Source organism: Suricata suricatta, chromosome 9 (assembly GCF_006229205.1).
Source record: "Suricata suricatta isolate VVHF042 chromosome 9, meerkat_22Aug2017_6uvM2_HiC, whole genome shotgun sequence".
In the NCBI taxonomy this organism is placed as follows: Eukaryota; Metazoa; Chordata; class Mammalia; order Carnivora; family Herpestidae; genus Suricata; species Suricata suricatta.
This window is the reverse complement of record NC_043708.1, coordinates 65,183,746-65,197,780: the sequence shown is the minus strand read 5'-3', so window position 1 is coordinate 65,197,780 and position 14,035 is coordinate 65,183,746. Positions and strand designations below refer to the sequence as shown.

General features: G+C 41.6%; 1 protein-coding gene across 1 annotated transcript; it reads left to right on the top strand.

Moving 5' to 3' along the window:
* Nucleotides 1-13,439, top strand: FOXG1 (forkhead box G1; the record flags this gene model as incomplete). The annotated part of the gene is made up of 4 exons (XM_029952194.1): nt 1-1,015; nt 5,183-5,270; nt 5,750-5,820; nt 13,355-13,439. Coding segments are annotated over 2 exons (1,074 nt in total), but the record flags the coding sequence as incomplete, so codon positions are not given.
* Between the last annotated feature and the right edge of the window lie 596 nt (nt 13,440-14,035).

The following is a 14,035-nucleotide window of genomic DNA, read 5'->3' as shown; positions in this document are numbered from 1 at the left end:
GCCCTGGACGGGGCCAAAGCGGACGGGCTGGGCGGCAAGGGCGAGCCGGGCGGCGGGCCCGGGGAGCTGGCGCCCGTCGGGCCGGACGAGAAGGAGAAGGGCGCCGGCGCCGGGGGGGAGGAGAAGAAGGGGGCGGGCGAGGGCGGCAAGGACGGGGAGGGGGGCAAGGAGGGCGAGAAGAAGAACGGCAAGTACGAGAAGCCGCCGTTCAGCTATAACGCGCTCATCATGATGGCCATCCGGCAGAGCCCGGAGAAGCGGCTCACGCTCAACGGTATCTACGAGTTCATCATGAAGAACTTCCCCTACTACCGCGAGAACAAGCAGGGCTGGCAGAACTCCATCCGCCACAACCTGTCCCTCAACAAGTGCTTCGTGAAGGTGCCCCGCCACTACGACGACCCGGGCAAGGGCAACTACTGGATGCTGGACCCGTCGAGCGACGACGTGTTCATCGGCGGCACCACCGGCAAGCTGCGGCGCCGCTCCACCACGTCGCGGGCCAAGCTGGCCTTCAAACGCGGGGCGCGCCTCACCTCCACCGGCCTCACCTTCATGGACCGCGCCGGCTCCCTCTACTGGCCCATGTCGCCCTTCCTGTCCCTGCACCACCCCCGCGCCAGCAGCACTTTGAGTTACAACGGCACCACGTCGGCCTACCCCAGCCACCCCATGCCCTACAGCTCCGTGTTGACTCAGAACTCACTGGGCAACAACCACTCCTTTTCCACGGCCAACGGCCTGAGCGTGGACCGGCTGGTCAACGGGGAGATCCCGTACGCCACGCACCACCTCACGGCCGCCGCGCTCGCGGCCTCGGTGCCCTGCGGCCTGTCGGTGCCCTGCTCCGGGACCTACTCCCTCAACCCTTGCTCCGTCAACCTGCTCGCGGGCCAGACCAGTTACTTTTTCCCCCACGTCCCGCACCCGTCAATGACTTCGCAGAGCAGCACGTCCATGAGCGCCCGGGCCGCGTCCTCCTCCACATCTCCGCAGGCCCCCTCGACCCTGCCCTGTGAGTCTTTAAGACCCTCTTTGCCAAGTTTCACGACGGGACTGTCCGGGGGACTGTCTGATTATTTCACACATCAAAATCAGGGGTCTTCTTCCAACCCTTTAATACATTAACATCCCTGGGACCAGACTGTAAGTGAACGTTTTACACACATTTGCATTGTAAATGATAATTAAAAAATAAGTCCAGGTATTTTTTATTAAGCCCCCCCCCATTTCTGTACGTTTGTTCAGTCTTTAGGATTGTTTATTATTCTAACAAGGTGTGGAGTGTCAGCGAGGTGCAATGTGGGGAGAATACATTGTAGAATATAAGGTTTGGAAGTCAAAATTATAGTAGAATGTGTATCTAACTAGTGACTGCTTTGCCATTTCATTCAAACCTGACAAGTCTGTCTCTAAGAGCCACCAGATTTCCATGTGTGCAGTATTATAAGTTATCATGGATTTTTATGGTGGACGCAGACCTTGAGAACAACCTAAATTATGGGGAGAGTTTTAAAATGTTAAACTGTAATTTGTATTTAAGAAGCATTCGTAGTAAAGGTGCCCAAGAAGTTATTTTGGCCATTTATTGTTTTGTCCTTTTCTTTACAAAACTGTTTTTTTTTTCTTTTGTTTACTTTTAGACCAAAGATTGGGTTCTAAAATGCACTTGGTATGCTAAGTATTAAAAAAAAAAAAAAAAGGAAAGTTGTTTCAGTTGGCAGCACTGCCCATTCAAATGAATCGGAAGGGGACAAAATTAATGATTGCCTTCAGTTTGTGTTGTGTATATTTTGATGTATGTGGTCACTAACAGGTCACTTTTATTTTTTCTAAGTGTAGTGAAATGTTAATACCTATTGTACTTATAGGTAAAACCTTGCAAATATGTAACCTGTGTTGCGCAAATGCCGCATCAATTTGAGTGATTGTTAATGTTGTCTTAAAATTTCTTGATTGTGATACTGTGGTCATATGCCCGTGTTTGTCACTTACAAAAATGTTTACTATGAACACACAGAAATAAAAAATAGGCTAAATTCATATATATCTTGATACTTTTGTCTCTTTTATTAAGTAGAGCTAATTTTTAAAAAGACCATTAAAGTTCCAGGGAATTCAAAAGGCTTTTTCAGCCAACTAAAATGTAACTGCTCCTTTCTTTTGAACTGAGACTTTAAAATTGAAAATAGTAATTTTTCCATTGTGGAATCAAATTTTACAAGGAGCAGGCCTATTTAATAAACACTAGCTTTTAAAAAAAAGCATAGGCTTTTCAGCTGGTATCTTCAAGTTTCTGTAGATATACAGCAAAAAAAAAAAAGCCAATAATTTAATTTTATGTGCATAGCTATTTACCTTGTGTTTATTTTCAAATCAGTTGATAGAATGCTTACTTTTTATATATTTTGTTTCAGGTATCTTGTTTATAGCATTTGGCAAATTATAAATAAATATATGTATATGGTTAGATAGAAGTAAATATAATGCACACATATGTAATATATATATAGACCCACAGAGCCCTTCAGTTCAGGTACAATTTGCGCTATGAATGCTGCAAATATTTTTGTTTAAATATTTGTATTTATACTTTCTAAGTCAGCATTTATTTTTGTGGCTGTTTACCCACAATGAAAGAGTTCTAATAAAGATGTGCTGAAGTTGCAATATAGATTTGCTGAAGTGATCACCTGTTGTAATGACTTGCAAATCAATGTTTATATTTTATTTTTAATTATAACAACTTAAAATTCTAGATGTTCAGAAGAAGTAAAATGCCTCTCTCTCCTTTTCTTTCATATTTACAACATAGAGGTATTTATTTGATTCCCTTTTCAATATGTCTGTATAATTTAATCTGGAGATTTGTTTCTTTTGCTTACAGTCATAATTTGGTTTTAGCTTACAATATACATATGCATGCATAGATGCATATATATCAATCTGAAACAAAAGTGAAAACATTTTTTGAATTGTTTCAGTATCCCAATTGCTATGACTCCAGAAAATAATTAGAAAACCTAAGTAAAAGATTTAGTAACTAATTGGATCCTGTGGAGAGTCTGTGGAGGACAAGTTGTTCATTTGTTACAATTGTATAGTCTGAAATGTGTTCTGCAGTAATGCAATAAGCTGGCTACTTCTTACAATGGGCCCAATGAAAAATAATCTGTCCCCAAGATGTTATCGGCAAACACTTAGAGAGTTGCTCAGGGAAAAAAGAAAAAAAAAAGCCTAGGAGAGAAGCAGTCTGCCTCAAATAGATTGAAATAGAAATGCAGAATAGTTAATATTAGGACATAGGAATGAGTGGGTTGTGGAAGGGAGAGAAAAAGGGAAGAAAGGGAAAGAGGATTTTTAGCTGTGGGGGGAGAGCATCTCCCCCTACCAAAAAGAAAGAAAGAGAAGGAGAAATGCTATCTAAGAAAGATAAAGTCCAGGAAAATTAAAAGAGCTGGAACCAAATATACACAAATGGGAAATCGATGAAAATAGACCAAGACAGCTAGTTTAATTATCTCCTTAAAGCAGACTGGACATGATTTTATTTTCTTAGTATGAGAACAGTTTCATCAGAGTTCCAACTTTCTTGAAATGTAACCATTCTTCAGAATGAAGCATGAAAGAAAATTCCACAAGTAAATTGCTTTAGAAACCAATGTATGGCTGATATTAAAAATAGTAATGAGTCCAAGTGAAGGAGGTTAGGTAAGGGAAATCCCCATTACAGATTTGTGAACCAAAACAGCTCAAAGAAAAGCATGTGTTTAGACTGAAAAAGGTGATGATGTATTGTTTGCTTTTACCATGGATTTTATTTGTGGAATGAGGATGTACTGGCACAGAAGAAATAGTCTTTTGCCTGTCAAAAGTTAAAAAGAAAGTTGAATTCTTCTATTGAGGCAAAGGGACATACACATGCAAGAGTTCCTCCATGAGGGTTTTTTTTTTTTTCTGGTCATATTAAATAAGTGTACTTATTTGTGATAAATGTTCATTTGCATGATTGAGAAATAGAATTTCAATGGCAAACTTTATTTTGAGGTCAAGCATAAAATTGACTTCTTTGAACTCATAGGAGCTAGGTACTGGAGTGGAAGTTCTATTTGGATACATCTCCAAGTTACATATATAATGGATGTGACTAGATGTAAGAATGGCTTGTTGAATACGCATACAAGATAAGGAGGGGGATATGCAGAGAGAGAAATTTGTGAGGGCCTCCTAAAGCCCAGTATGAACGTTTCATTTATCTCAGCCTGTCCTATCATCTTTCAGGTTATCTTTTTCAAAAACATACAATATTCTAGCATGCCACTTAATAGATTTTTTTTTGCAACAAATTGGTTGTAATACTGTGTTGATATTTGTTGTTACCAACCTTTACCAGTGAAAATTAGCTTATGCCAGAAAAACACTTCAAAACTTTTTGAAGCTTTTCTTCTTTCATACTTATAATTATTTTTAATGGGATGAAGGTTGCTCTTTTTGAGATGTTGGAACTGAAAATTATCATAACCTAAAACTAAAAATCCCAAATTGCAGTTTATCTCCAAGTTTTAAGTATTTTGTTTGAATTTGCCTGGTATAAAATTAATACAAATCAGTAATATATAAAACATTGAGAAAGTGATTTAAACTAGAGCAGGGAGAGAATTCTTCCAAATATGCTTCTTCAGTTTGTAACAAAATTGGATATCAAGGGAACATAAAGTCCAGAACTAACAAGATTCAATACAAGTATCTTTATAGCCATGGAAGATTTCATGTGGTTTATATGACTTGCACAAAGTCAGGTGTAGAGAGACAAAAAGAAAATGAGCCATGGAGTATTTTGGTACAATTGTGTATATTTAAGTTGGTGGATGTTTCACCCAAACAGGTGGATAAATCAAATATATTTAGAGCTCTCAATATATAAATGTGGTTTTTGAATAGTGTGTTTCCTACGACATTGTTGAGGTATTTGCTTGTGTTGAAATAATTTTGCTTTTGAGAAATTAATTTTATAAATAGCCGAGTGGCTACTTGTGTTTGGAACTAAATGCCTGTTGGAGAAATAGGCTAACAAAGGGTGAAGGTGAAGATCATTAGAGGTTTTAGAGCTGGCTGAGAGGGTGGCTGGGGTTGTATAACTGTGCCTAGAGGGCGGGGTTCCTGTACATTCCTACTTCACCAGATAACCTGCCCCCGACACCACTGCAGCTTCTGCCAGACAGATGGAACTCTCCAACGTGAAAATCTGTGCAGCCATTCCAACAAGCAGGGTAGGTGAAACCTGAATTAGAATTCTCCCCTCTTTTTTTTTTTTTTCTTCTTGAAGCCAATCGAGGCCGGATCTTGGAGATATGGAAAGAATAGGGGTCATCTAGATTTTCCTTTGGCGCGCGCGTCTGCATTCTTCCCAAGAACTACCTACCTGTAAGAGTTCAAAGGAGCTTTCATGCTAGATTTTTTTCGTTTCCGTGTTTTTCTTTTGCGTGTTCTCATTACAATCATCCCCTCTTTCCCCACCCTCCTTCTAGGGCCTCCCCTCCCCCCACCCAACCACCAGCAGTTAAAATAATCCACCTCTTCGTTTTTGGCCCCCAAACCGACCTTTTCCCCACTCTAGCGGTCAGTTCGCCCAGAGCTTGTCCTGAGGATGTAGGCCACGGTGACTCTGGGGAATGTATGATGTAGTGCTATGTTTGAGTCTCTTTTCTCCCTTCCGATCTCTATTTTGTTTTTCCTCCCTTAACCCAAGACTGCCTGGTGTTGGCCGAAGGATGCTGAAGGAAAAGATGTAAGGACTGGGACACTCTAACCCCAAGATTGGTAAGTGCAAGTGCCTTTCGGAGGGAAAAGAGCTATACGCCAGATTGCTTTGGACTAACGCTTAAACCGCGACTTTGAGGTCTGGGGCTAAAATGCTCCTTCCCCCCCCCCCCGAAAAATTTCCTTAGCGGGCGCGCTATCAACAGAAGTAGCTGAGAGAATGCATGATTCTTCCACGTCGGCAGAAAGTCACCAAAGATCCCTAAGTAAAGAGGAGGAAGACGTGGCAAAGAGGGCTGAAGAGAAAACGAGACGAATTTATGGGGAGGGAGGAGTATGGAAGACTGAAATAGGTCCCAAAGTGCAGAATAATTCACATCATGGAAATAGGATTTCTGAGTCTTGCCGCAGCTTCGAGAATACCCTAACGGACCTTTCTTAACGTTCAAACTCCTAGGCATTTATTCTCCCTATTTGAGACAAAGCTCTTTGCTCCAAAGCCTAGGATTTGCCTAATTCTAAAGTTCTTTTTAATTTTCTTCTTCTCCCTACTCCCCCCCCCCTTTTTTTGGTAGACCGCCCCTCCTCCCCCGATTTTCACACTAACTTTGCCTGGCTCTCCCAGATCTAGCCCTCCGCCCCCAGCTCCTAGGCCTGGGTCAGGCGAGGGTCCCCGCGGGATTTAGCGGAGCTGCTCCAGGTACTGAGCGGCCGGCCGGGGGTGGAGGCTTCCCTCCGCCCGTTCGGAGGACTAAGGAAAAGAGCACCGTTCTGGGCTTGACTTTGTCCCTGCTGGGAATATCCCAGTTCCCGGCTTTGGGAATCTCAGGCAAATAATTGATTGTTAATGCACACTTAGGAGACGGCCGCGTGAGCTCGAGAGCCTGGCTGTCCCGAGAGTGCCTGCGAGCGCGCCAGGCACAGGTTGGCTTCACTCGCGGCGGATCCGGGGCCCTCGCCGCGGCTTCCTATTAGCCTTCCCCGCGCCTCCGGGACCCGGGCCGAAGCTGGACGAGGGCACGGTGGCGGGAGGAGAAGCCGCCGCGGCCGGGACCCAGCGCGCCGTGGTCTCGGCTTCGGAATGCAGGAGCACGGTGCTCGAGGCTGCCGAGTCCGGCGGCGCGGGCGGCCGGCGGCCGGGGAGGACGGGCGCTTCGGGAGCGGCGGCGGCCGCGGTTCGGCGGAGGGGAAGCCCGACGCTGAGCGGGGAGCAGCAAGGTGAGGGCGCTCTTGCCCAGGACAAGGAGAGCTGGAGTCTGGTGGCTCACACAGGCCGACGCCAGGGAAAGCGACTCCTCAGCCTGGGCTGGCGCGCTTCCCCACCGTTCCTCTCTTTATTCTCGTCCCTCCGCCCCCGCCCCCTTTCCCCCTGCAAGTTGTTTCTTTTTGTTTACCTGGTGCGGTTTCAGATCTCAGCACTTATCTACTAGTTGATAAAACTGTTTTCTCTGTAATAGACATCTTTTCTCATCTTCACTCCCTACTCCTATTCTATTTCGCTTTCTACCCCATTTTCCCTTCAGTCCAAGCCTGTGGTCCAAGGTGAAGGGTTCTTAAAGGAAAAGAGCTAGCTAGCCTTGGGATAGGAGTTCCCTTAGCACTAAGGGTGGCCCTGAGCTGCAGAGAGGGAGGCAGGGATTTGGGTGGGCAGAGAGCATCCCAAGTGTGCGGTAGATTCTGTGGTGGTGATCTTCAGCCTTGGACAGAGGACGGGATGAAAAGGACAGGCAGAATAGAGCTCGTCCACTTCCGACTGCCCCCCACCCCCCTAAGACCCAATGTCGATGCTTTAACGCCATCCTCACCTGGTCCTCTATCAAAACTTGAGGTAGGCAGAAATCTCGAAATTTTTGTGATTAGAAAAGGCATTTAAAATAATATCAGCTAAGTCTCAAAATTGTGACTGTGGGGGTGGGAAAGGAGCTAAGACGCCCCCACGTCCTCTGGGGGGTCAGTTGCTTAACACCTATAGTTCTCTCCCCGTCTTTGGCCTTGCAGAAAAGCTGCACGGAAGGAAAGCACTTTGCATGTTGGGAGACTTGGAGATTTGTGTCCGAATGAAAGAAAGTGTTCCATTGCCAGACATGTTTGGGAATTCATTTTTGTCTTAGGTTGAATTTTCCTACACGGCTAGCACTCCCTGAATTGGGATTGACTTCAGTTTTATTTCCCCCTTTCTTCTGCCCTTCGTAGTCTCATTCTTTGAATCAGAATAGCTTTAAGGTGCAAACATATCTTACTCCACGTCGTTCCCTCCGTTTGGCAAGACGTTGTTGATTCATGGATTGGGCAGAAAGACCAAAAACTGTAGTGGAGTTAGAGTTGTTTCTCAGTTCTTTCATTTTCTCACTGCTCTGAAATTTAATGACCTGATCATTGTTGTTTGAAGTTAAATTATCTGTTAAATTAGCCCTAAACAATAACTGATGATATTTTCCATGTGGGTCTGGTTGCCCCTGGAGGGGAAGGAGAGGAGTCAGAGAATCCTTGATCACATAGTAATATAATCAAAACCCATATTTAGGTGCTATTATGTAAGAAAAATCAGTTTCAAAGGAGCTGCATTTCATAACTAAGAAATTCTTTTAAAGGCCTGTGCTCTAAAAGGACAACACTAATTCAAGAATGAATGTAAATAAGCATCTTTGTTGATTAAGAGAAAAATATGAATGCCGTATTTTCATTACTCTATAGAACCTAAATACTCTAAATCATCATACTCTGGTTCTTGCTAATCTAAATGAATTCTGCCCTCCAAGGATAAATAGTCTCAAAAAGGAAATTTAGCGTTAAGCAAAATCTGAGCCATTCTAGATGTGAATTTCTAGAAATCCAAGGCATATTTATTTCTTTGAGTCAGACACTGTTTTGCAATCATTGTATGAAACAATTTTGGAATAACGCAGATGCTTTTTTCCCCCTTTCTTGTGTCAGATTGCTTATATATGCAAGCATAGGTGTGAGAGCCTCAGGGTATATTGAGGAAATTACATTTTCCTTATTTGTTTTAACAAAAAGGCCTAAAGAATCTTTAAACCCAAAAGTATCACAGTAGTTGGAAAAGTAAGCACTTTAAAAATAATAACCACTACTGTGTTTTTCCTATTAAAACATGCTGAATGAATAGCAAGAGGCTGTTATAAAGGTGGAAAAATTCAGAACAAGAAAAAGGAAGTCATTTTTCTATTTGAAATTTTTATCATTAATAATGTAGTTTTAAAGTTAGAAAAAGTGGAGTACTTCTTCCATGCCTTCAGAAATACTCTAGATGGAATAAAGTAGGATCGGCTAGAACTGGCAGCAGGACTTGTTTATTTATTTTTCTTCCAGGAGTAGCAGTAGTAGTGGTGGTGGTGGTAGTAGTAGTAGTAGTAGTAGTAGTAGTAGTAGTAGTAATGGTAATAGTAGTAGAGTTGAAAATTTTACTTTTAATTATACATTGCAAGCTCTGATGGCAGGTTAGAAGACTAAAATCGATCATTCCTACATCAATAGTGTTGTCTATTACTGCATTGATTTGTGTTTATTTATGCAGAGACTTTCAGTTATTTACTTACATATTTCAGCATCTGCCTCTTGATTACTTTTGCAGGTTGGTTTTAATGAAACAGCTTACATAGGAAACACATTTGACAGATCAATTTTAAGTAAACTTGATAGTGAATTGTGGCAACCCAAAGAGTTTACAAAATTCCTTATTCGTACTTGCTTTTTAGCGATGAGAAACGTGTCTGATTAAAACCTCATGTTACTAGAAAACTTCCATTCTTCTCTACACATATTGTAGTGATGTGTTTCAATAAAATAGAGAAACAGATGATTTTATGATGTCAGATATGATAGAGTGAAACCGATGAATGAGCCTTGTCTTTTTTCTGTTGGCATGACTTGGTTTTTCTCAAAACAATAAGGTGGCCGCTGGGTTTACTAAGGATGTAGATGAAAAGTCAAGGAGTAGCGGGATCTGAATATAGAAATTGTATTGTTTAAAAAGATCTGTTAACTTTAGTTATGGGGGGGGTACTCATGATATTCCCGGGTTCTTTGGTGTGTATTCAGTGCATATATACTCTCAGCTAGTCTATCATTTAGTGTACATGTGCGATTATTCCTTAGGAAGACAGGCATTTCTCTTGAACTAATAATAGCTCACATGTGAATGTTCTAAATCAGGTCTCATTTAAGCGAATACAACAACGAAAGACCACGGGGTGTGTCTTTTGTAGGTACAAGACAATTGTGGGAGATTGAGATGCATTCATGTTTGTTCTTATTCCCATCTTCACAAAATGTTGAAAGATGACTTGGAAATTGGGGGGGGGGTAGCCTTATTTATCAAGGGCTATTTACTCCTCATTTTATAAGATTTTGCTTGCAATTTGGACGACGAAGCTTTCTTTCCTAGTAATTGAGAATACACCCACCAAATATGGTTAACAGTCATATTCTTCATCTCTTGCACACACACCCCACTCCTGCCACCCCCTCCAGTATCTGAGAGGAATATAGAGAGTAAAAGTAACTGAGTTCTTTCTTGAGAAGTAAAGCGCCTTGGGAGATAGAAAGGGAATTAATCTCTTCACCCTGGCGAATTTTCTTGAAACTACTTATCCCCAGCTTCCGCGATGTGAGAGGTGGAGCCTGGCAGTCCGGCAGCTGCAGGCAGAAGGTGGGCGAGCCTGGGGACCTCAAGCGTTGCAGAAGGTTAAGAGGAGGAGTGGAGAGAGCGATTTGAGTTTGTTTATTTGGTTTATTTTATTTTTCTGTCCTGTGCCAAGCCCTTGAAGTTAACACGGCAACATAGCCTTTTAAGACCAAGCACTCTTGGCATTCTTTCGAGATTGAGATTCCAGAGCATCGCATGAACAGGACTTATAGCTAAGGCGTGCTCACCCACCCCTCCCTCCTTCTCTTTACGCACGCACCAGCTCGTCCTCACGTGCACGGGGTAGTGGACAGTGTTGACTTGAATTGCTCTCGCTTGCTCCAAGCCTTTCCTGTGAATGAACCCGAAAACACTCGACAGGTCGTGAATAATCGTTTTAATGAGTGTGCAAAGCGTGCGACGGAGTGCACCGAGCTGTCGGGTTAAACAAACAACTTGTACCCTGACCAAATCCGATTGTTAAAGTGCAAAGTGATGTCAGTACCATTTCCATTGCCCTTCGGAAAACCACAGATCTGACACGCGGGAGTCCAATTTTCCCCATTAAAGAAAAATAACAATATTTTCCAACTGTGTATGTGATCTTCTTTAATATTAATCTGAGCCAAAGGAAACCTCATTTGAGAGTCAGAGAAGCAGTCCTCTCACTGCCTCAAAAACAAACCGAAAGGGAAAATGAAGAAGAAATCAGAACAAATATAAACAGTCCGAGGGAGGATTTCTTCTTGATAGCTCACATATCATTGCTGATCAATACTGTAAAAGATATTACACATATGAAAAACTTTATTGCTCACTATAAGCAAATTTCAAATTAACTGTTTTCTAACCAACTGGGATTGGTAGTTTAGTTCTGCACTAGGATTGAATTTCTGAACCTGTGAAAACTTTTTTCTATTGAGTATGTAACTAAAATATTTGCTGTTTATATATTAGCCTGTGAGAGAATGAAGGGATAAGTAATTTCCACATTTATGCTCTCAAGGAAAACAATTTGGAGGACAGTAATGGGAAAGGAACCCTGATGGGCCACCATCTAAAACAATAACAAAAAGCACAAGTGAGCTCTTGAGGGATCACAGTTCTCTGCACAACTGCACTGGGGAAATATTTTTGTTTCTTTCCCATCCAGTTAAAAGGACTACTCGGGGATCAGCCACATGTTCTCCCTTCCTTGTTCATTCTTTTATCTTCTTTCACAATTCCAAACACCAAAAACTATGTGAAGAGTATGAAAGTTAAACCTCAAAAGATATAAAAGAAATCCCTTTTGCATATCCCCTTTAAAAATGTTGTGAAGAGAAATGTGTAAAATGCTTCCCCTGACAGCACCTGGTATAAATTCACGAGTTCAGTGTATTAATTCCAAATAACTAGCTTCTTCAACTCATTAACAATATAGGAAGATTAAGGTTTGTATTTTCATTGGATTAAGTATCATAGATTATGTGTTCTTCCTTATTGAATACTGAAAATATGTCATGTCCTTCAGTATGAAAGGTTATGTGTCCTCTTATAATTGTAATCAGCTTGTAGAAGTGAAACGTTAGGGATACGGCACACTTGAGTATGGAAGTTCAGCAGCATGTGCTCACTTAACTCCTCCTAGCCATGTTGTCATCTACATACATATCTTTCTTTTTGACCATCTATTTCACATATGAATATGTTAGTATGTAATTGATGGCAATTGAATGAAATAATCCACCTAAAACATGTAACTGAGGTGTTGGATGGAATAAGCAATTTCTTTGGAAATTATTGTAGTTTTGCCCATTATAGTTGCTAGTTTTTATATACCTGCGTTAATTTCACACCAGGTGGAGAAAGTAGAAGGCAGTTCCATTAGTAAAACTTGGAAAAGACAACCAGTAGCTTAGGACAGTGTTTTTGTTGATTTTGACTGTTATCTAGTGAATGTCTATATGAGAATATCAATTCAGAATATCTTTCATTTTCTAGGAAATTTGACAAAAAATGACTATCAAAAACGAGGGGCTTGAATTTTTTATTGTTTTAAATATTTCTGGGCACACAACAGACTGTGCAGTTATTACCTAAACAGATTTCTTCTCTGTGGGCTGGCTGAGTTGAGGAATTTTAGGAGTCACTGAAAGAGCCACATCCATTTCTGTTTTAAATGCACAAACAGTGAAGCTAGAGGGTGCGTCTGTTTTTGTGTGTATATATGTAGTTAAAGAACTTCACTATCAAAACATTAATTATATTTGAAAGAGAGCAGAGAGCTTGTTGTGGAGAGAATTGCATTATTGAATTTATATTCCATGGAATCTGTCTGTGGAGAGAGGGCTGAAATTGTATACCTGTCTTATATGATGCACCATCTTCAGTGAGGTGCAGAACAGGAGCAAAGAGAGGCAAACTTGGAGGGGAGTGAGCTTAGGTGTTTGGAGGGTCCTAAGCAAAGAAATCCACGTGCAAATGCAAATCACATGAAGAATAAGCATGGGGTCTTTGTTCTCTGTCAACAAAAGCAAATATAGTATTTTTCTCTATCAAGAAAATCACAGAATGATTTTGGAGCTGAATTTGGAGGAGTGGGGAGAGGTTGAGTGACTAAGACTATTTCAATTATCATATTTCTGATCCCCAAGTCCTGTTTATTTCACAGCTGCCAAATTTTATATCCAAAATTTAGAATCTCTTCCTCCCAAATCCTACATTGCTATGAATCATCCCTGATCATTTTTAGTTTTTTGGCTTAATTACCAGTTTTCAGCTTTAAATTACCAATAAACTAATTAATCTGACTAATCTTTCTAAACTTCTGTTGAATAGTATAATAGCTGCAACAACAACAAAAATAAAATAACATACACTGCAGCAATAATGACAGAAATAAAATGTTAATAATAATGCAAACAATGGTAGCAGAAACAATTTTAAAATAATTTCTCTGGTCGACAGGATGAAGATTCATTTCAGTCTGAAATGTGTTTCATGGCTGCAATCGGGCATTCCTCTGATTTCTTGTTTCACGGGTTCGATGGATGATCCAATCCCGCCCAACTCAAGTGTTCTAATAAAGCCTCCCTTGGTCTCATATGGTAGGTCTTTTTAATGGCCCTAAGTACTTTTGTACCCATTCCTCTTCATTACTATAGGCATGTCTCCCTTGGACACCATTCCCAAGTAAATCAGTCTGGGATGCAGACTGGGAACAGAGGCAGATATATGAAGGGATTCTTGGGTAGAAAGACCTGGTGCCTTCTGCTGATGAATGGATAAGCTGTCATATTGGCTGAGGAGTTTGAGAAGGACAAAGTGACTGAGGTTCCTTCGAGTCCGAAGAGAATAATGGCCCTGAGCAACTCAGCCCAAAGGGCAAGACACAAAAATTAGGAATTAGGGCCCCTGATGAACTCTTTTGACTCCTTTAGGGATGAAGGGACAGAAAGGTGACAATAAAGTGAGGGAGGTAGAAGTGAAAGGAGACCAGGTTGAAGATGTTAGTAACCAGTGGTTACAAAGCTAAGCCTCTGTCTCCCCTGGAGGAGGCAGAGTCGCTTTTGCCAACTGTAAACCTGCCAAGGTTCACTGTTCCACGAGCAAGAATAGCCACCAGTTCCTGAGTCTAGGCTGTAAAGA